General features: G+C 45.3%; 1 protein-coding gene across 5 annotated transcripts in view; it reads right to left on the reverse strand.

Moving 5' to 3' along the window:
• The window catches only part of RNF10 (ring finger protein 10), a 48,719-nt gene that overhangs the window by 5,603 nt on the left and 20,484 nt on the right, over window positions 1–22,632 (reverse strand). For 2 of the 5 annotated variants that reach the window (XM_010368296.1, XM_030939373.1), the window contains exons 3-14: window positions 21,655–21,854; window positions 19,486–19,576; window positions 15,954–16,138; window positions 15,738–15,874; window positions 11,236–11,396; window positions 9,070–9,195; window positions 8,520–8,808; window positions 8,200–8,333; window positions 6,988–7,105; window positions 6,648–6,749; window positions 5,218–5,373; window positions 585–685 (exon numbers count right to left, since the gene is read on the reverse strand). In XM_010368296.1, the coding sequence (XP_010366598.1) occupies window positions 585–685; window positions 5,218–5,373; window positions 6,648–6,749; window positions 6,988–7,105; window positions 8,200–8,333; window positions 8,520–8,808; window positions 9,070–9,195; window positions 11,236–11,396; window positions 15,738–15,874; window positions 15,954–16,138; window positions 19,486–19,576; window positions 21,655–21,854 (1,800 nt within the window). The remainder of the gene's footprint in view (window positions 1–584; window positions 686–5,217; window positions 5,374–6,647; window positions 6,750–6,987; window positions 7,106–8,199; window positions 8,334–8,519; window positions 8,809–9,069; window positions 9,196–11,235; window positions 11,397–15,737; window positions 15,875–15,953; window positions 16,139–19,485; window positions 19,577–21,654; window positions 21,855–22,632) is intronic. The other 3 variants (XM_010368297.1, XR_748530.2, XM_010368299.1) reach the window with 3 other exon arrangements.

Raw genomic sequence — 22,632 nt, forward strand, 5'->3', positions numbered from 1 at the left:
ACCCAGCTCCAAGGAAGCTGCTTTGGCTAGTTGCAGTATAACCAAGACAATCTTCCCCTCTCAAAGTAAAGAGAAATGGCTTATTTTACGTAACAGATAAATACCACCTGAATCAGAGGTCCTAGAACCACAGAACAGTTAAAATTGATGGTGTATCCCCAGCCCCTACAATAGTATCCAGTACACAAGTATCAAATGATTTTTAAAATATTCTGAACTCTGATTCTGCCTCAGCTATTCTTGGCCTCTTTCCTGGGTACGTCTACAGTAACATCTGATGACTAAATCCATGAGCTTTCCTCTTAAGAAAGCCTCCCATGGTTATTAGAGTCAGTGCAACATTAGCCTGTTAAGTCTCTCCTTTTCCAACAGAGGGGACGTCCATGACATAATCTGCCCTCAGCCAACTCCACACTGCCTAAAGCTCCGACAGGCAGTGAACTTCCCTCCTACCCATCAGATGACTCAATTTGTCCAGCCATATTAGAATGAGAGGTAACATTCCCTGGAGGAGGTTCCCATAATAATGAGCAGCAGAGTTCATGTTAAATACCCTTGGGCTGCTTCACAAGCAAAGGATTTACCTGGGCAAAGGAAGGGAAGGGAGAGTCTTCTTCCAGACTCCCAACGCAGAATGAGGGACTGCCCTGACTGGCAGTGGGTGACAGAGGGGTCAGCAGAAAGTCTGAAAGGGAACCAGAGACCTGATTATATTCGTCACGTTCCAAGGAGTGTCCTTAACAAGAAAGATGAGTGAGCCCTGAGTCAGGTCTGGAAAATTACAAATCATCCCCTCAAAAAAAAAAAAAAAAGCAAACATTGATCCAACTTTCAACTCTCCCATGTTCTTAAAAAGCCAACAATATCACCTGTGAAATCAGTCACTGGTATAGGAAGAGGGAAAAGCTTCATGGTTACAGTAACACTAGGAGTCATGGTAGAATCTACTCCTACCATAAGAAAAAGTCTCTGCTTTTGAAATATTATACTTTTCACAAAGGCTGGCTCTCAAGGCTAGGTACTGTCAGGGACTGGTTTTACACGGATGAAATAGCTCCAAGAAAAAGATAAAATTTTAATCAGCTCAGCCTTTACATTCCCGATAGTAGACACTATGACCTGGGAATATTCAATTAGAATCCAAGACACATCAACAAGATCCAGCATGAGGGTGCAAACATTCCCCCCATACTCCCGAGGTAATACACTTCTCTATCCTTTCTGACTACAGCTGAACAACTTCCCACAGATGAGTCTATCCACTACCCTGAACAGTGTTGGACAAGAGGGGCCCTGTTCTCTCCCCAGCAGCAGGCCCTCCCATGGTCAGTACTCTTATTACTAGGACCAACCAATTGCTCTTGCTTAAATACATTAAGAGCTTAAACTTTCAGAAAAGCTGGGTGTAGTGGCTCACGCCTGTAATCCCAGCACTTTGGGAGGCTGAAACGGGCAGATCACCTGAGGTCAGGAGTTCAAGACAAGCCTGGCCAAGGTGGTGAAACCCCATCCCTACTAAAAATACAAAATTAGTTGGGCATGGTGGTGGACACCTGTAATCCCAGCTACTTGAGTACTTGAGAGGCTGAGACAGGAGAATCACCTGAACCTGGGAAGTGGAGGTTGCAGTGAACCAAGATCGTGCCATTGTGCTTCAGCCTGGGTGATAGAGCAAAACTCCATCATAAAAAACAAACGAACAAACAAAAAACGGCTGGGCGCGGTGGCTCATGCCTGTAATCCCAGCACTTTGGGAGGCTGAGGCGGGAAGATCACAAGGTCAGGAGATCGAGACCATCCTGGCTAACACGGTGAAACCCTATCTCTACTAAAAATACAAAAAATTAGCCAGGCATGGTGGCACACGCCTATAGTCCCAGCTACTCGGGTGGCTGGGGCAGGAGAATCGCTTGAACCCACGAGGGGGAGGTTGCATTGAGCCAAAATCGCACCACTGCACTCTAGCCTGGATGACAGAGTGAGACTCCATCAAAAAACAAAACAAGGCCGGGCACGGTGGCTCAAGCCTGTAATCCCAGCACTTTGGGAGGCCGAGACGGGCGGATCACGAGGTCAGGAGATCGAGACCATCCTGGCTAACACGGTGAAACCCCGTCTCTACTAACAATACAAAAAACTAGCCGGGCAAGGTGGCGGGCGCCTGTAGTCCCAGCTACTTGGGAGGCTGAGGCAGGAGAATGGCGGGAACCTGGGAGGCGGAGCTTGCAGTGAGCTGAGATCCGGCCACTGCACTCCAGCCTGGGCCACAGAGCGAGACTCCGTCTCAAAACAAAACAAAACAAAACAAAACAAAACAAAACAAAAAACAGCTTTCAGGAAGGATAGTATGTGAAAACACAATCTTGGTATCACAGATATGCTGGGCACAGTGGCTCAAGCCTGTAATCCCAGCACATTGGGAGGCCAAGGCAGGCAGATCACTTGAGGCCATGAGTTTGAGACCAGCCTGGCCAACATGGCGAAACCCCACCTCTACTAAAAATACAAAACTTAGCAGAGTATGGTGGTGCATGCCTGTAATCCAGCTACTAGGGAGGCTGAGGCACGAGAATTGCTTCAACATGGGACGCAGAGATTGCAGTGAGCTGAGATTATACCACTGTACTCCAGCTTGGGCTACAGAACGAGACCCTATCTCAAGAAAAGAGAAAAAAAAAAAAAAAATGCATATCACAAATAATGTATTTAATGATGTGCCACAGTCCTTCATATGCTCCTTTCTCAGTTAAGCAGAAGAGCATCACAGTAGTGCAGTCCTCAAGAACCAGGTTCTAATCCCAGTTCTTGCCACTAAGTACCTGCCTCAGCCACAAGTTCCTAATCTGCAAAATGATATGCATATGAATACAATGATCACCAAAAGTTTTAAATATTCCAATGATGGACACTTTTTTAAGCCCTACAGAGGCCAGGCGCAGTGGCTCACGCCTGTAATTCCAGCAGTTTGGGAGGCCAAGGCAAGTGGATTGCCTGAGGTTGGCTGGCGGATCCCCTGAGGTCGGGAGTTCGAGACTAGCCTGACCAACATGGAGAAACCCTGTGTCTACTAAAAATACAAAATTAGCCAGGTGTGATGGCGCATGCCTGTAATCCCAGCTACTGGGAGGCTGAGGCAGGAGAATCGCTTGAACCCAGGAGGCGGAGGTTGCAGTAAGCCGAGATTGCACCATTGCACTCCAGCCTGGGCAACAAAAGCGAAACTCCATCTAAAACAAAACAAAACAAGAATGCCTGAGAAATCAGTCACACGCAACAAAAAGTATCTCTCTTGGCCAGGTGCAGTGGCTCACACCTGTAATCCCAGCACTCTGGGAGGCTCAGGCAGGAGGATCACTTGAGCCCAGGAGTTCAAGATTGCAGTGAGCTATGATTGCACCACAGCACTGAGCAAGACCCTATCTCTTAAAAGCAAACAGGCTGGGTGCAACAGCTCCCACCTGCAATCCCAGCACTTTGGGAGGTTGAGGTAGGCAGATCACTTGAGGCCAGGAGTTCGAGACCAGCCTGGCCAACATGGAGAGACTGTTTCTACTAAAAATACAAAAATTAGCCAGGCTTGGTGACGCACACCTGTAATCCCAGCTAATCAGGAGGCTGAGGCAGGAGAATTGCTTGAACCCAGGAGGCAGAGGTTGCAGTTAGCTGAGACTGCACCAGTGCACTCCAGCCTGGGTGACAGAGCTAGACTCCATCTCAAAAAAAAAAAAAAAATAAGCCGTCTGTCAGGCTTATCAGATGAAGATCACAAAAGAGAATTCTCTGAAATTATAGTATCTCTTTAAGTGTTTAATTTCATAACACTTTAAACATTCTTTATATATAAGACAAACTTTTTTAAGACTAAAGGCCCATTTGAACATTTCAATCCAGTCTCATTCCTTAGAATGTAACACTACCACCAATTTGGAACACATCTGTCTCAGTATTTTTTTTTTTCTCCACAGGGTCTGGCCGTGTTGCCCAGGCTGGAGTGCAGTGGCCCAATCTGGGCTCACTGCAACCTTTGCCTCCTAGGCTCAGTCAAGTCACACCCCCATCTCAGCCTCCCGAGTAGCTGGGACTACAGGTGCACACTACCACACCCGGCTAAATTTCATATTTTTTGTAGAGACAAAATTTGGTTGGTCTTGAATGCCTGAGCTCAAGGGGATCTGCCCACCTCGGCCTCCCAAACTGCTAAGATTACAGGTGTGAGCCACCGTGCCTGGCCTTCAATTCTCTTCTATACATTTCATATTTTTTTATTTCCTCCACTGCCTTCTAGCAGAAGTTTTTCCATGCATTTACATATATATATATATATATATATATATATATATATATATATATAAACCCATAATGAAATGCTTTAGTTTTGTGTTGGTGGTGTTTTTAAAAACCCACAAATATTTATTCTTGTTCTACAAATTATCTTCCCATTAGTACATGAATAGAACTATTCCCTTCTTCAACAGGTGTGAATTTTTTTTTTTGAGACAAAGTCTCTTTGTTGCCCAGGCTGGAGTGCAGTGGTGTAACCTTGTCTCACTGCGACCTCTGCCTCCCAGGTTCAAGCAAGTCTTGCCTCAGCTTCCTGAGTAGCTAGGACTACAGGCGCCTGCCACCATGCCCAGCTAAGTTTTGTATTTTCAGTAGAGACAGGGTTTCATGGTGTTGGTGAGGCTGGTCTTGAACTCCTGACCTCGTGATCCACCCACCTCAGCTTCCCAAAGTGCTAGGATTACAGGCATGAGTCACCACGTCCGGCCTTTTGGTGTGGAACATTTTATAGTATAAATACTATAATTCAGTCATTTTCTTATTGGTAGGCTTTCCAACCTTTTTCTTTTTTTGGAGCTGTTATAAACAATGCTACAATAAAGAGACATGTACAAAGAGGTTTAGGCATACAGGGGAGTATCTCAAACATAAAAACTAGAAACAAAAACAGCTGGGTTAAAGGGAAGAATCCAGGTTCAACTATCCTGCCTAAAGAGCTCCTTGAGATGCTTAGAAGCTGGCAGGGTAAAGCAGTCAGCATAGCAAGTGGGAAGGATGAATAAACATTAAGAATTTGATGTACCTCAGGACTACCAAAGTAAGGTTATGCCCCTGAAGTCCACACCATGCTGAGTGGGCCGGGATTGTAAATTCAGACACCAAAGCTTTGCATAAGGTCTATCGGATGGGTGAATTTATTAAATTTCACCTGTTTACCTGCATGAGAACCTGGACTTCTGCTGAGAGGAGAAAGGGAGAGGGCCCCGTGGCCCTCGGTGCTGGTGGGACCCAAAGCAGAATCGGAGGAGCAGGTATAAGAATTGAAGGCAGGAAACTGCTGTAGATTCTCGAGGGGAATGTGGACTTCTGGATCTGCAAAGGAAAGATAACCCTTGTAAACGCATTCACAGAATTCTTCAATTTTTTCTTTTTCTTTTTTGAGACAGGGTCTCACTCTGTCACCCAAGCTGGAGTGTAGTGATACGATCTCTGTTCACTGCATTCTCTGCCTCCCAGGCTCAAGCGATCCTCCTACCTCAGCCTCCTGAGTAGCTGGGACCACAGGCACGTGCCACCATGCCCAGCTAATTTTTTGAATTTTTAAAGAGATGAGGTTTCACCATGTTGCCCAGCTTGGTCTTGAACTCCTGAGCTCAAATGATCTGCCCATCTTGGCCTCCCAAAGTGTTGGGATTATAGATGTGAGCCACCACGCCTGGCCTGAATTTTTCAAATAGTTTCCAACAGTTGAAGACACCATACATGCATACCCCCAAAAGATCTAGAGGATGCAGACAAGCTAAAACCCAAATTACAATACTGTCCTTCTATAATGTCTTTAATATAGTTAACCTTGTTCTAACTATTAATAATTGAGGCTGGGTGACAAACATGGGGGTTAATTACACTGTTCTACTTGTCTTGATATTTCCATAATAAAAAGGTTAAAACAAAAAATCCTATTCCTGAAATATCAGTTTTCTCAAAGTTCAGGACATGTGCCAAACACCTACACAGCGTTGGGACCCCAAGTATACACTTACCCCACTTGAGATATAAAATGTATGTTTCCATGCCATATGGAGTCAAAACACCAAGGACTCAATTCCTTGTTTTCTGGTGGATAATGGGACCTCATATCCCACTAATCCCCTGGATTAAATGAAGCTTATTTTGAAGAACCAGATCAAAAGGCTGTGCTTACTGCTATGAAAGATCTCTTAAATCCAACTTCCTGCACTTCCTAGTCTATCAAGGTTTCCATCTTATCAGACCCTCCTGGCAGACTTGCTGTGTACAGCTATCCCCTTTAATACAGAGTCAGAGGTAAGGTCAGTGATCCAGAAAGCATGGGGAACAATGGCCCCCAGCATTCTTAGCAAAGCCCCAATTCCCATCTCTTGAACAGGTTTATATCACCCACTATTACCAAGGCTGAATTTAATCTTCATCTTTACTATGTGCTAGGCACTTTGACCCATATTAACTCATTACATTTGCAAGCAAGACTATTAAGGAGGTGCTCTCATGATTCATTTAAAAGTTGAAGAAAACAAGTCGCTAAGGTCTGGCTCCCGGGTCTCAGACAGAGTTCCATACAATGATGTACAGCAGTACTAGTCAAAGATAAGAGTTCCTGAACTTACACTTGCCCTGTTTCTTGTTCTCCTCTATTTCAATCCTGCGCTCTCGGCGGCGTTCCTCCCGAGCCTTCTTTTGGCGCTGACGTTTCCTCTTCTCAATGTCATCTGCGGATTGGTCAGGTTGTAAAGAGGTAGACCCAGGACAACCTAGCCATTACCTCCTCCCAGTATTAGCAGCTAAGCCCACACCAGTAGGCCCAGCTGGACTAGATGAACAGATGAAGTGTTTAGGAGGTACTAGGACTCATGATACAGTTCCATAAGTTTCCTCCCACACTGTGTTTCTAGCCACAAGCATCCCTGAACCCTACTATAAAGAGAAGCAGAGCAGGGGCATTCTCACCTGAGAACATCTCTAGGGTTTCCTTAGAGACCACAGGAGGTTGCAAAGCCAGTTCACAGATGCTGAACTCACAGGTGAGTGGCAAGTGAGAGAGATATCTATGACGCTGTCGAACATCCTACATTGGAAAAAGGACCGATACTCAACTAAAGCAAACCTAACTCTGAAAGCAGGGGGTCCTAACCCAGATATCCAACAATATATACATAACACAGCCAGCACTGGGGCTGAAAACAGTAGTGCTCAATTATCCTCATTTTGAAAAGTCAAAGAGAAACTGTCAACCTACAGCAAAGTGGAATAAGCAACCAAATCCAGTTATTTTTGGTTTGTGCTGCAAAGGAGTTAATTGAGTCCAGCAACAAATAATCTAAAACCAATCAGCCGTTTCTGATTTTTAAGGGCCCACAACTGAGGGGGATGAACAGCGAAGATAAAAAGTTATTTGTTGGTGGAAAAACAGAACTGAAAAAAGTGGGAACCACTGACAGAGTAACTGGGAAGGAAGGTAAAGCAGATCTCCCTACTGAAAGACACTTGGCCTGAAATAGTAGAAAATGAAGCCCAATTTTTTCTTTTTTTTGAGACATGGTCTTGCTCTGTCACCCAGGCCAGCTCACTGCAGACTTGATCTCCCGGGCTAAGGTGATCCTTCTGCCTCAGCCTTCTGAGTAGCTGGGACTACAGGTGCACACCATCACACCCAGCTAATTTTTTTTGTATCTTTTGTAGAAATGCCCTGGCTGGTCTGAAACTCCTAGCCTCAAGCAATCTGCCTGCCTAAGCCTCCCAAAAGTGCTGGGATTACAGGTGTGAGCTACCACACCCAGCCCATTTATTTTCGTTTCTATTCTTTTCCTGCATGTTTGATGAAAAATTTATAGTACTCAAAGAGTCTAATTTTAAATCTTACAACAAATTTGTGACACTTCTCCCAAGCAATGAGGAGGAAAAGAAACAAAAATAAACTCCATCTTGAGTAAAAAAGAAATATCTACATCCCCAAACTACAATCAATGAAGCAGGGAGCAGCACTCATGCTGAGGGGGCACCTCACTTACAAAGAATTCACAGCACCATCACTGACAGAAAGACTAAAAATACAAAAACTAAAGGCCTTGAAGGTTTGTGAACTTAGGATGGCTAAGCCTACCTCAAAGAGATTAGGTTAATATTGCTGCCTGACCCTCCATTTCTAGAGGAAGGCCTCACCTCAGACATGGAGTAGCCAGCAATCTCCACCACAGTTGCTGAGATCTTCTCAGGGCTCCTCTCCAGGCTGCCGTACTCCCGCACAAGGCAGCGCACATTCACGGGGTGCAGGAACATGTGCTGCCCATCTTCCGCTGAGGACAAGAGGCTCTATCACACACCAGTCTTGGCCAGTCCCCAGAACGCCCCTCACCCCTCCCCATGCCCAAGGGCTCAAGCCACCCAAGCCCCTGGATCTAGTGGCGCTCCTCTGCTTAGAGCACAGGGTCACATCTGAAACACCTCTGTGGCAACCCAGCCCTCTCCTCAGGCACCCTCACCTTGGTAAAAGTAGTAACAAGGAGAGCTGCTGAGGCGTGTGAAGCCTGGCTTGGTGATGGGTTCCTGCTGGCTGGACTCAGTGCAAATGGTTCCCTCTTTAAGATTGTCATCTGCTAACTCCAAGTCATCACAGGCCTCTGGCAACCCCTCAGGCTCTGGTTCAGACACTGTTTCCTCCTCCTCTACCAGAGGGAGAGCAAGAGGTCTAGGAGTGTCCAGAGAACAAACTTCCGTAGTTTCTTCATCGAAGGCAGACAGATACTCCAGCACACCCTGTTGCAGCAAACTCTAGATCAACAGAAAGTATATCTCCTGCTTTCCGAAAGCAATGTGGCAAATGTAGGCCTAAGAACCAAGCTCCCTAGATGTTTATCTTAGCTGTCGTGTTCACTGATTTAACACCCCTGGGGAAAGAACTAATAACAAGCATACAGAAAATACTCATTGTCCCCTCTTCTCTTGAGAAGGTTTAGATCTCACAGTAATGCCTACCAGCTCAATGACAGTATTTGAGGAATGGCAGCCACTTAGTAACAGGAACACACTAACCTTCCTGGGTTGAAAAACAGACGCCTTCGCCAAGGGAGCCATCAGCACCAGTTGTTCCAAAGCAGCCACAACACCAGTGACCTCCCCTCTGCTTCCAGCCAATCCCGACAGAGCCTCTTCCCGAGTCTAACGTGGCCAGAGAAAACACCAGAGAAAGTTAAGTTTCCAGAAACACACTTAGCTTGAAGGGCAAGGGCTTAGAATGGCCTCTCAACAGGACCGAAAGTTAAAAGGCAATGAGACCCAATGGGAAGGAGGTTAGGTGCTTAAATATCTCAACTTGGAGGGAAACAGGAAGCAAAAAGCATGCAATACCCACTAAGAATTGGAATCTGCTTAGAATCTGACACTGTGGAATGTAAATTAGTTCAGCCACTGTGGTGATTCCTCAAAGACCTAAAGACAGAAATACCATTTCACCCAGCAATCCCATTACTGGGTATATAGCCAAAGGAATATAAATCATTCTACTATGAAGACACATACGGCCAGGTGTGGTGGCTCATGCCTGTAATCCCAGCACTTTGGGAGCCTGAGGTGGGCAGATCACCTGAGGTTGGGAGTTCAAGACCACACTGACCAACATGGAGAAACCCCATCTCTACTAAAAATACAAAATAACCCAGGCATGGTGGGGCATGCCTGTAATTCCTGCTACTCGGGAGGCTGAGGCAGGAGAATCACTTGAACCTGGGAGGCAGAGGTTGTGATGAGCCAACATCACACCACTGCACTCCAGCCTGGGCAACAAGAGTGAAACTCCGTCTCAAAAAAAAAAAAAAAAAAAAAAAAAAAGGAAAACCAAATATCGCATGCATGTTCTCACTTCCAAGTGGGAGCTAAATGACGAAAAACACGGACACATAGAGGGGAACAAACAAAAACTGAGGCCTATCAGAGGGTGCAGAGTGGGAGGAGGGAGAGGATAAGGAAAAATAACTAATGGGTACTAAGCTTAATACCTGGGTGAGAATCTGTATAACAAACCCCTATGACATAACCTGCATTTGTACCCCTGAACTTAAAAGTTAAAAAAAAAAAAAAAAAAAAAAGAGAGAATCTGACACTGACAACACTACAAAAAACTTCCAGAACAGAAATCTAAGAACATGAAACTAACCTAGTTTTTACAAACTATGCTCAGACAGAGGCCCATAGTAGTAGGAAGGGTTTAGCTAACCCCACCTCAGCCTGGACAGTTCTAATTCTATGTAGCCTTTCTTATGCCTGTAATGGCATTTGAACAAATATGGCTGCAATGTATTAGAGAAAGAAAGCAAAAGTTAAATATACAGGACTCTAACCAAGGAGCCCTTGGGAGTCAGGGAGAAGGGAATTCAAATACCAGCTGCATCCCTTACTAGCAAATTACCCAACCCATGATTCTGTTTCCTCATCCATGAAAGGGGACAGTGCTATCTACCACACTAGAAGTTTAAGTGAGATAAATGTGCATAGCACCGGTCCTATCAAATGCTAATTACTCAATAAATATGGGCTTCTACTGCTCTAAGCTAGATCAGTGGTTCCAGTAGTGTGGTCTGGGGATGAGCAGCCATCAGAATCACCCTAGAACTTGTTATAATGCAAATTACTGAGCCTACTGAGCTTAACCTATGCAATCAGTATCTCAAGGCAGAGCCTAACAACCAGTGGTTGTGATGCTTCAAAATTTCCTGTTGTGGAAGATACAAGACCCAGGGAATTCTATCCTTGTGTAATTCTTGCCGTTTCAGGTACTCCTAAGGCATACTGGGCAGGCCATAATACTTTCTCCACAATCTCTCTCAAAACACCTCTAGAATAGAACATTAAGTATTTTCCCGGAAAACAAAACACTCTCCCTTGCTTTAAGAACATAGCTAATCTAAAAAACTCCATTGTCACAATTAGTTATAAAACCATTTTGACTTGTTCCTTTCAGCTCTAGAAAGAGCTTTAAAAGCCCTAGGTTAAACCTTCTCTGCTGTCATCAAACAAAGCCCAAAACAAATGGACTTTTTTAGCCATTTTCTGCTTATTGTCTTAAATGTGGAATGGAACTAATTTAACCCCAGTGTCCATCAACTCACCCCCAACACAGTGAAAAGGTTTAGCATTTCTGGTTTTCACCAGAGACCGCCGAGAGAGTGAAAAGGTTTTAGCGTCTTCAATGCATCCTCTCACCTTGAGCTCCTGGATAGCTGCCTCAATAAAGCAGGACTCGGGAGTGTGCTTCTCCTCTGCCAGCTGCTGCTCTAGTGCTACTTTCTCCTCCAGAACTACCCGGTGCAGCACCTGCTCCTTAGAGGCCAGCAGCAACTTGGAGTACTGGCTGTGTTGTTCATCTGTAAGAAGGCCAGCAAGACCAAAGAAATGCAACACTCAAAGCTCATGATGGTGTAGCTAAATAAAAATTTTCAAATACAGCCTTTTCTCTGGGGTGAAAATGGGATAATTCCCTAGAAAATAATTTAACAACTGTCTTAAAATAAGTTCTGTAGCTCTGTTCTTGATACAAGAAATCTTTTTTTTTTTTCTGAGACGGAGTCTCGCTCTGTCGCCCAGGCTGGAGTGCAGTGACCGGATCTCAGATCACTGCAAGCTCCACCTCCCGGGTTATGCCATTCTCCTGCCTTAGCCTCCAAGTAGCTGGGACTACAGGCGTCTGCCACCTTGCCCGGCTAGTTTTTTGTCTTTTTTAGTAGAGACGGGGTTTCACCATGTTAGCCAGGATGGTCTTGATCTCCTGACCTCGTGATCCGCCGGTCTCGCATCCCAAAGTGCTGGGATTACAGGCTTAAGCCACCGCGCCCAGCCTTGACACAAGAAATCTAAGAAACCCAGAGATGCAGTCAAAACTTTAGTCACACAATGTTTATTATTACAGCATTGTATGTAATATCAGAGAAACTCAAACCAGCCAGGCACCGTGGCTCACACCTGTAATCCCAGCACTTTGGGAGGTCGAGGCGGGTGGATCACTTGAGGTCAGGAGTTCGAGACTAGCCTGACCAACATGGTGAAACCCCGTCTCTATTACAGACACAAAAAATTAGTTGGGCGTGGTGGTGCATGCCTGTAATCCCAGCTACTTGGAAGGATGAGGCAGGAAAACTGCTTGAACCCGGGAGCCAGGGGTCGCAGTGAGCCAAGATCATGCCACTGCACTCCAGCTTGAGCAACAAAAGCAAAACTCTGTCTCAAAAAAAAAAGAAAAAGAAAAAGCAAAGCTCAAACCAACCAGTAAAACCAACAATAAATAAAGAAATGGTGGCCCAGCGCAGTGGCTCACACCTTTAATCCCAGCACTTTGGGAGGCTGAGGCAGGTGGATTGCCTGAAGTTGGGAGTTCGAGACCAGCCTGGCCAACATGGAGAAATCCCATCTCTACTAAAAATACAAAAAATTAGCTGGGCATGGTGACAGGCGCCTGCAATCCCAGCTACTAGGGAGGCTGGGGTAAGAGAATCACTTGCACCCAGGAGGCGGAGGTAAGCTGAGATCACGCCATTGCACTCCAGCCTGGGCAACAAGTGCAAAACTCTGTCTCAAAAAATAAAATTAATAAAAATAAGACCAGGCAGAGCACAGTGGCTCACGCCTGTAATCCCAGCACTTTGGCTGAGGTGGGCGGATCACAAGATCAAGAGATCGAGACCATCCTGGCCAACATGGTGAAACTCCATCTCTACTAAAAACACAAAAATTAGCCAGGCGTGATGGTGGGTGCCTGTAATCTCAGCTACTCAGGAGGCTGAGGCAGGAGAATCTCTTGAAACTGGGAGGTGGAGGTTGCAGTGAGCCGAGATCACACCATTGCACTCCAGAATGGGCAACAGAGCGAGACTCTGTCTCAAAAAAAAAAAAAGAAGTTCAAGACCAGCTTAGCAACACAGCAAGACCTCATCTCTGCCAAAAATAAAAAATTAACTACACCACCATACCCAGTTAACATTTTTAAATTAAAATTTTAATTTTTAAATTAAATTTAAATTTAATTGTAATTAATTAATGGGAGGCTGAGGCAGGAGCATTTGAGCCTAGGAGGTCGAGGCTGCAGTGAACCGTGACCATGCCACTGCACTCCAGCCTGGGCGACAAAAAGAAGAGTTAATGACATAATAGTATGTTCATTAACCAAAATTCTGTGGACACTGAAAATGGTTTTCTTATTTATTTTGAGATGGAGTCTCCCTCTGTCACCCAGGCTGGAGTGCAGTGGTGCAATCTCAGTTCACCACAACCTCCACCATCCTGTGTTCATGCAATTCTTCTGCTTAGCCTCCTGAGTAACTGGGATTTAGGCACGTGCCACCACACCAAAAATTTTTTTTTTTTTAAGTAGAGATGGATTTTCACCATGTTGGCCAGGCTGTTCTCCAACTCCTGACCTCAAGTGATCCACCCGCGTCGGTCTCCCAAAGTGCTGAGATTACAGGCGTGAGCCACCGTACCCGGCCTAGAAGTGTTTTTCTAAGTGGTCAATTAGGGACATGGAGAAATACAGATGGTGACTTGCAAATCAAATCCCAATCTCACAAAAATATACACGCATAGAAAAAATATATATAGATAAGTTTCTGGGGCGCCTTTGAATAAAGAGATCATGGATGACTTATTTGTTTTACTTCCCTCCTCCACATTTTCTGTACTTTTATTTATTTATTTATTTATTTAATTTATTTATTTTTTGAGAGACAGAGTCTCACTTGTGTCGCCCAGGCTGGTTCTAGCAATTCTCCTGCCTCAGCTGCTGAGTAGCTGGAACTAGAGGCGCACGCCGCCACACCCAGCTAATTTTTTGTATTTTAGTGGAGACAGGTTTCACCATGTTGCCCAGGCTGGTTTGGAACTCCTGAGCTCAGGTAATCCACCCGCTTTGGCCTCCCAAAGTGCTAGGATTACAGGCGTGAGCCACTGTGCCCGGCCCACATTTTCTGTACTTTCTAAGTAGCTTAAAACAATGTTATCTTCAGACCTCCTTGATATGCCGTTTTCCTACCCTCAAATATCCTAGTATCTGCCCAGAGATAACATTTGCAAATTTGATTATGTATCCTTCAAACCTTTTTCTATATAATTATATACCCATGTTTATAAAGAAATAAAGGTTTTGGCGGGGTGCAGTGGCTCACGCCTGTAATCCCAGCACTGTGGGAAGCCAAGGTGGGCAGATCATGAGGTCAGGAGATCGAGACCATCCTGGCTAACATGGCAAAACCCCGTCTCTACTAGAAATACAAAAAATTAGCCGGGTGTGGTAGTGGGCACCTGCAGTCCCAGCTACATGGGAGGCTGAGGCAGAAGAATGGCGTGAACCCGGGAGGCGGAGCTTGCAGTAAGCCAAGATCACGCCACCGCACTCCAGCCTCGGTGATAGAACGAGACTCAGTCTCAAAAAAAAAAAAAGAAAAAGAAAAAGAAATAAAAGTTTCATCATAAATAACAAACAATAACATCTTGTTCTGCAGCTTATTTTTCATTTCAGTCTCAAAAAAAAAAAGAAAATCTCAGATACAAGTTTCATTCTCATAAAATCAAACTGGCCGGGCACGGTGGCTAGTGCTTGTAATCCCAGCACTTTGGGAGGCAAGGCGGGCGGATCACCTAAGCTCGGGAGTTCAAAAATAGCCTGCCAACATGGTGAAATCCCATCTCAACTAAAAATACAAACTTAGGCAGGTGTGGTGGTGTGCACCTGTAGTCCCAGCTACTCGGGAGGCTGACGCATGTGAATCGCCTGAACCCGGGAGGCGGAGGTTGCAGTGAGCCAAGATTGTGCCACTGCACTCCAGCCTGTGTGACAGAGCCAGACTCCGTCTCAAAAAAAATAAAATAAAAATAAAATTTATATTTTATAGCGTCTATCATTTCAGCCTGGCTCAAAAATCCACCCATATCTTGAGAAATTTTTTTAAAATTAATACACATTTTTAATGTTTTAAGTTGTTAAACATTTAAACAGTCAAAATCACTAGGAAAAAAATATTACACACACATATTTACCACCCAAATGAGAACACACAATCCTTCAGACAGTTGCACATCTGAGGATTTACAAAAAAATTATATTTTCTTTTAAATAAAAGGGTTAAAACTTTCAGATTTTTTACATTTACTTCTTCAATCTATCTGGAATTAATTTCATGAATGGTATGAAATAGGAATCTAATTTTATTTTTTCCTTAGGAAGAATCAATTGTTGCAATATCATTTATTGAGAAATCTATCTTTTCCTCAGAGACTGAAATGCTATTTTAATCAAATGCTCACTTCTGTATGAAACACAGGGAATACATCTCTGGCATTCATTGTGAGCACTTATCACACTCTTTATCCTAATGGCCAGTCTACCAGTCTGTCTCTTTTATCAGACTACTGAGTTTCTCGACAACAGGCACCAAGACTGGCTGACTACAGAATCCCTAAGACTGGGCACAGTGAAAGACGCTATGCAATAAAACTTTGTGAAATGAAAAATTAGGATGTATATATTAAACAAACTTGAAACAAATAATTAATCTACTCTGTACAAACTCCACGCTAACCTACTGGAATCCTATGACTAATGTGAACATGCTAGATCTGCCTTGCCCAAAGACTTAACTTTCCGACACTATGTATCTATTCAATCACCTTAAAGGATGTACCCAGGATTACTTGTCCCCAAAATTTAAAGAACTCACCTCCTAGATGAATGGGATGGTCTACATTCATCCATTTGGATTTGGGCAAAGCCACCAACACCCCTTTCTCCCTCTTCATCAGCTGCATCGTAATGGTATCACCAACAACATACTGACGTGACTCTGTGGCAACAACACTGAAACATGGACATTTATATGTAGCAGGGCAAGGAGTGAACAGACTGGGATCTAACTGAGTAAATGTCTCAATCTCACCTCTTGAGATCCTTCTTATGCACAGAACTGTAACAGATGGGACATTTACTCCACATCTTCTCACTCAGTGAAAGATAGTGCAGGATGCATGCCCAGCAGAAGATGTGTCCACAACGAGTTATCTTGGCTGCAGTAGGTGGATAGAGGCATATTGGGCAAGATGGCACTTCATGGCTACAAATGCGCTGAAACAAAATGCCACCAGAAGGTTCACTGCTTGCAGAATTGATTACGGACTATTAAAGTGACAGGCCTCTCTACTCTTTCATCCCCATCTCTCATCTCTCTCATCTCTATCCCTGTACATCCTTACACTCAACATATCTTCCTAAAACTGTTTAACAGTGTAGATACATGTATGATAGCTTTTTTTTTTTTTTTTTTTTGAGATGGAGTCTCGCTCTGTCGCCCAGGCTGGAGTGCAGTGGCGCAATCTCGGCTCACTGCAACAAGCTCCGCCTCCTGGGTTCACACCATTCTCCTGCCTCAGCCTCCGAGTAGCTGGGACTACGGGCATCCGCCACCATGCCCACCTAATTTTTTTCTGTTTTTAGTAGAGACGGGGTTTCACCCTGTTAACCAGGATGGTCTCAATCTCCTGACCTTGTGATCCACCTGCCTCAGCCTCCCAAAGTGCTGGGATTACAGGCGTGAGCCACCACGCCCGGCTTTGTATGACAGCTTTTTAAGCAAATCACTAAGGAAACCATAATAACGGTTTAATATAATAAAACTAATACACGACAGGTATCTGGGGGGTTCTACTTTACATAGAAAAAAATTACAAATCACTATATTCCCATTTATAAAAAAACTTAATTTGTATGCATAAAGGCCTAAAAAGGGTCTAGAAGTAATCTACCAGTAATTTCCAACAGAGAACACATTAAAAAGACTTCACTTCATGTGACTAATTTTTTTTTTAATAAAACAAGTTTTTATGCCTTCTATGCCATTCTCAGATGATTTTATACACTTTGACAGTAGTGAGAGTCCAAGCTTTAAGGTCAAAAGCCCCTGCTCATACCAAAAAAAAAGGGCCCATCAATTTGAAATTATTGTTCTTCAACAGATACTCTATTAGGACCAACAAGGGGATACCAAGAGTTTGTAACTTCAGTAGAAAATACATCAGTGGCGGCCAGGCGCGGTGGCTCACGCCTGTAATCCCAGCACTTTGGGAAGCTGAGACGGGGAGATCATGGGGTCAGGAGATCGAGACCATCCTGGCTAACACGGTGAAATTCCATCTCTACTAAAAATAGAAAACTAGCCGGGCGTGTGGTGGGCGCCTATAATCCCAGCTGCTCGGGAGGCTGAGGCGAGAGAATGGCGTGAACCCAGGAGGCGGAGCTTGCAGTGAGCTGAGATTGCGCCACTGCACTCCAGCCTGGGCAACAGAGCAAGACTCCGTCTCAAAAAAAAAAAAAAAGAAAATACACCAGTGGCTTTGAAAGTGCAACTGAAGCTGGGTGTGGTGGCTCACACCTGTAATCCCAACACTTTAGGAGGCCGAGACAGGTCGATCACTTGAGGCTGGGAGTTTGAGACAAGCCTAGACAACACAGTGGAACCCCATCTCTAATAAAAATACAAAAATTAGCCAGGCATAGTGGTGCGCACCTGTAATCCCAACACTTTAGGAGGCCGAGACAGGTCGATCACTTGAGGCTGGGAGTTTGAGACAAGCCTAGACAACACAGTGGAACCCCATCTCTAATAAAAATACAAAAATTAGCCAGGCATAGTGGTGCGCACCTGTAATCCCAGCTACTCAGGAGGCTGAGGCACGAGAATTGCTTGAACCCAAGAGATGGAGGTTACAGTGAGCCGACATCGCGCCACTGCACTCCAGCTGGGCCGATACAACAAGACTGTCTCAAAAAAAAAAAAAAAAAAAAAAACGCCAGGCACAACGGCTCATGCCTATAATCCCACCACTTTGGGAAGCCGAGGCAGGAGGATCACCTGAGGTCAGGAATTCAAGACCAGCCTGACCAACACGGAGAAACCCCATCTCTACTAAAAAAAAATTAGCCGGGAATGGTGGTATTATGCCTATAGTCCCAGATACTTAGGAGGCTGAGGCAGGAGAATCTCTTGAACCTGGGAGGTGGAGGTTGCAGTGAGCTGAGATCGCACCACTGTACTCCAGTCTAGGCAACAAGAGCGAAACTCCTTTTAAAAAAAAAAAAAAAGTACAACTGGGCCAGGCACAGTGACTCACGTCTGTAACCCCAACACTTTGGAAGACTAAGGTGGGTGGATCACTTGCAGTCAGGAGTTCAAAACCAGCCTGGCCAACAAGGTGAAACCCCTTCTCTACTAAAAATACAAAAATTAGTCAGGCGTGGTGGCTGGCGCTTGTAATCCCAGCTACTTAGGAAGCTGAGGCACGAGAATTGCTTGAACCCTGGAGGCAGAGGTTGCAGTGAGCCAAGATCACGCCACTGTACTCTGGCCTAGGCAACAGAGTGAGACTCTGTCTCAAGAAAAGAAAAGTACAGCCGGGCGCGGAGGCTCACGCCTGTAATCCCAGCACTTTGGGAGGCCGAGGTGGGGGATCACGAGGTCAGGAGATCGAGACCATCCTGGTTAACACGGTGAAACCCCATCTCTATTAAAAAAATACAAAAAGGCCGGGCGCGGTGGCTCAAGCCTGTAATCCTAGCACTTCGGGAGGCTGAGACGGGCGGATCACGAGGTCAGGAGATCGAGACCATCCTGGCTAACACACTGAAACCCCGTCTCTACTAAAAATACAAAAACTAGCTGGGCGAGGTGGCGGGCGCCTGTAGTCCCAGCTACTCGGGAGGCTGAGGCAGGAGAATGGCGTAAACCCGGGAGGCGGAGCTTGCAGTGAGCTGAGATCTGGCCACTGCACTCCAGTCCGGGCGACAGAGCGAGACTCTGCCTCAAAAAATAAATAAATAAATAAATAAATAAATAAATAAATAAATAAATAAATAAATAAAAAAATACAAAAAAAAATTAGCCAGGCGTGGTAGCGGGCGCCTGTAGTCCCAGCTACTCGGGAGGCTGAGGCAGGAGAATGGCGTGAACCCGGGAGGCGGAGCTTGCAGTGAGCTGAGATCATGCCACTGCACTCCAGCCTGGGCGACAGAGCGAGAGTCCGTCTCAAAAATAAGTACAACTGTGTGGCTCATTCATGTGCTCACCTGCCACAAAGATGAGGCCTACTTTGATAGTGATTGCTATGAATGGTTGCCACTGAAGCAATGGCCCCGTAATGAGCCCAACCCGGGTCAGGAGGGTAAGGGGTTACTACTTCCCTGCTTACACATCTTCAGATCAGAGCCTTTCATACACCATTCCTACAGGTCAGAGACAGTTAGTCACAAAATGGACTCCAGGAAGAACCAGGAACTGACCTCTGGGAAACATCTAAAGAAAGGCCAGGCAGAAAAGGCTATCAAGCAGTGAACACAGCCAACAGCTGCTGCGTCACCACAGTGCCTTTATTTAGTGCTGTCTCCCATTCATAGCTTATGGGCTTGGCTGAGCTACTCACCACTTGTTCCACAAAGTCCCAGTTAACTAATGTATCAGGATCAGCAAAATGAGCTGTGTAGTCTTGGTCTTCACACACCACAAATTGGCAGCTAGAAATAGGAAAGAAGACAGGAAAAAGCTAGACTGTTAGAATCTACCAATAAGCCCTTGGCAGAAATTGTCATCTATTCACTTAGAAATCAAATGCAGGTCATTAGCAGCCCTGGTTCATGAGGCACTGCACTAGGACCTCAGCCTCAGTTCTGAATTCCAGCTCTGGAAAGAACCCAAAGACTCAGCAGGCAGAAGTCTAAATCCACGAACTGTTTTCTTCTGCTTCCAAGTCCAACCAAATTCCCTGAAGGCATCCCTTGAACTAAAATTAACCTAGACTGTGACTCCATCAAACAGCAGTAAGCCAGATTTCCCCTCACCCCTTAGAACCCCAGAAAATAGCTAGTCTTCAAGACAGTTGAAAAGATTGTTCTCGGCCAGGCACCGTGGCTCAAACGTGTAATCCCAGCACTTTGGGAGGCCAAGGCGGGTGGATCACTTGAGGTCAGGAGTTAGAGACCAGCCTGACCAACAGGGTGAAACAACATCTCTACTAAAAATAGAAAACTTAGGCCAGGCGCGGTAGCTCACGCCTGTAATCCCAGCACTTTGGGAGGCCAAGACGGGCGAATCACAAGGTCTAGAAGATCAAGACCATCCTGGTTAACATAGTGAAACCCCGTCTCTACTAAAAACACAAAAAATATTAGCTGGGCGTGGTGGCACGTGCCTGTAGTCCCAGCTACTCAGGAGGCTAAGGCAGGAGAATCACTTGAACCCGAGAGGCAGAGGTTGCAGTGAGGCGAGATCACGCCACTACACTCCAGCCTAGGTGACAGAGGGAGACTCTGTCACCAAAAAAAAAAAAAAAAAAAAAAAAAAACACTGTCATCACTATTTGAAACCAGTTCATATAAAGTAAAAAAAGGTTACTTCAGTCTAGATCCTAGGTCAAATCTTAAATTATGACTAAGGCCACACAAAAGGAAACAAAAGGGGATCATATTTGAGTAAATACATGCCAAGCACTTCAACTTGTCATTCAATTGTCTCTTAAGAAATTTTCTCGGCCGGGCGCGGTGGCTCAAGCCTGTAATCCCAGCACTTTGGGAGGCCAAGACGGGCGGATCACGAGGTCAGGAGATCGAGACCATCCTGGCTAACACGATGAAACCCCGTCTCTACTAAAAAAATACAAAAATCTAGCCGGGCGAGGTGGCGGGCGCCTGTAGTCCCAGCTACTGCGGAGGCTGAGGCAGGAGAATGGCGTAAACCCAGGAGGCGGAGCTTGCAGTGAGCTGAGATCCAGCCACTGCACTCCAGCCCGGGCGACAGAGCGAGACTCCGTCTCAAAAAAAAAAAAAAAAAAAAAAAAAGAAAGAAAAAGAAAAAGCAAAGCTCAAACCAACCAGTAAAACCAACAATAAAGAATAAAGAAATGGTGGCCCAGCGCAGTGGCTCACACCTGTAATCCCAGCACTTTGGAGGCCGAGGCAGATGGATCACGAGGTCAGGAGTTCAAGACCAGCCTGGCCAATATGGTGATCCCCCTGCCTTGGTCTCCCAAAGTGCTGGGATTACAGGCATGAACCATTGCGTCTCTATCAAAAAAAAAAAAAAATACAAAAATTAGACAGGTGTGGTGGTGCACACCTGTAGTCTCAGCTATTTCGGAGGCTGAGGCAAAAAAATGGCTTAAACCCAGAAGGCGGAGGTTGCAGTGAGCCGAGATCACGCCACAGCACTCTAGCTTAGATGACAAAGCGAGACTCTGTCTCAAAAAAAAAAAAAAAATTTCCTCTTCCTTATAAAGGAGAAGCTGAATCTCAAAGCAGTTAAGTAAGTTACCTAAGGTCAAAGGCCAAAACAAGATTCAAATCTGGGTCCAATTCCAAACATGCTTTCTACCTCATCATGATACTAACACAGTTATTTAAGCATTAAGTACCAAAAACATCCACCTGGAAAGTGGGTAAAAGGAAGGAAGGGTGGGGCAGTGGTAAACAGAAAAAGAACAAGACCAATTCCCTTTCTGCTTCTTTCCCACAATAGCTTTAAAAAAGCCTCTTCACAGCAGCACCACAGTTCTCCGGAGAGTCCCACTTTCCCTTTTCTCTGAGGGGCCAATACTTACTTGGCTTGTAAAAAGAGTTCTTTGTTAAAAGGCTTATGTCCCCACTTGTTCCTTTTTCCCCAGCTACCATGTCCACTGCCTTCAAAGTGACCCGTCTGGCCACGGGGTTCAAAAGTGAAATTCAACAAGTGGTTCAGGTTGATCTTCTTAGGACCAGCGAACTGGGCAGGGCTAAACTCTGCCCGTTGAGCCTCTGCTACCTAGGGAGAATGAGAATGAATCAGTATTTCAGATTAGGATGACACTTACTGATTTACAGCAGAAACCCAAAAAAAAAAAACCCTCCTTCTACACAAATCTTTTTTTTTTTTCCCCCCAAGACACAGTCTCACTCTGTCACCCAGGCTGGAGTGCAATGGTACAATCTTGGCTCACTGCAACCTCTGCCTCCCAGGTTCAAGTGATTCCCCTGCCTCAGCCTCCTGAGTGGCTGGGATTACAGGCGTGTGGGATTAAACCATGCCCAGTTAGTTTTTGTATTTTTAGCGGAGACAGGGTTTCGCCATGTTGGCCAGGCTGGTCTCAAACTCTTGACCTCAGGAGATCCGCTCACCTCAGCCTCCCAAAGTACTGGGATTATAGGCGTGAGCCACCTCGCCAGCCTACATAGCTTAAAGTATTAACTAAAGGCCTGGCACGGTGGCTCACGCCTGTAATCCCAGGACTTTGGGAGGCCAAGGCAGGCGGATCACTTGAGTTCAGGAGATCGAGATTAGCCTGGCCAACATGGCGAAACCCTGTCTCTACTGAAAATACAAAAATTAGTCGGGGGCAGTGGCGGGCGCCTGTAATCCCATCTACTCAGGAGGCTGAGGTGGGACAATCGCTTGAACCCAGGAGACAGACAGAGGTTGTAGTGAGCCGAGATCGCACCACTGCATTCCAGCCTGGGCGACAGAGACCCTATTTAAGAAAAAAATAAAAAATTTAAAAAAAGTATTAACTAAAAAGGCTGCTTTTTGTTTTGTTTTGTTTTGT

The sequence above is a fragment of the Rhinopithecus roxellana genome, chromosome 10 (assembly GCF_007565055.1).
Source record: "Rhinopithecus roxellana isolate Shanxi Qingling chromosome 10, ASM756505v1, whole genome shotgun sequence".
Classification (NCBI taxonomy): Eukaryota; Metazoa; Chordata; class Mammalia; order Primates; family Cercopithecidae; genus Rhinopithecus; species Rhinopithecus roxellana.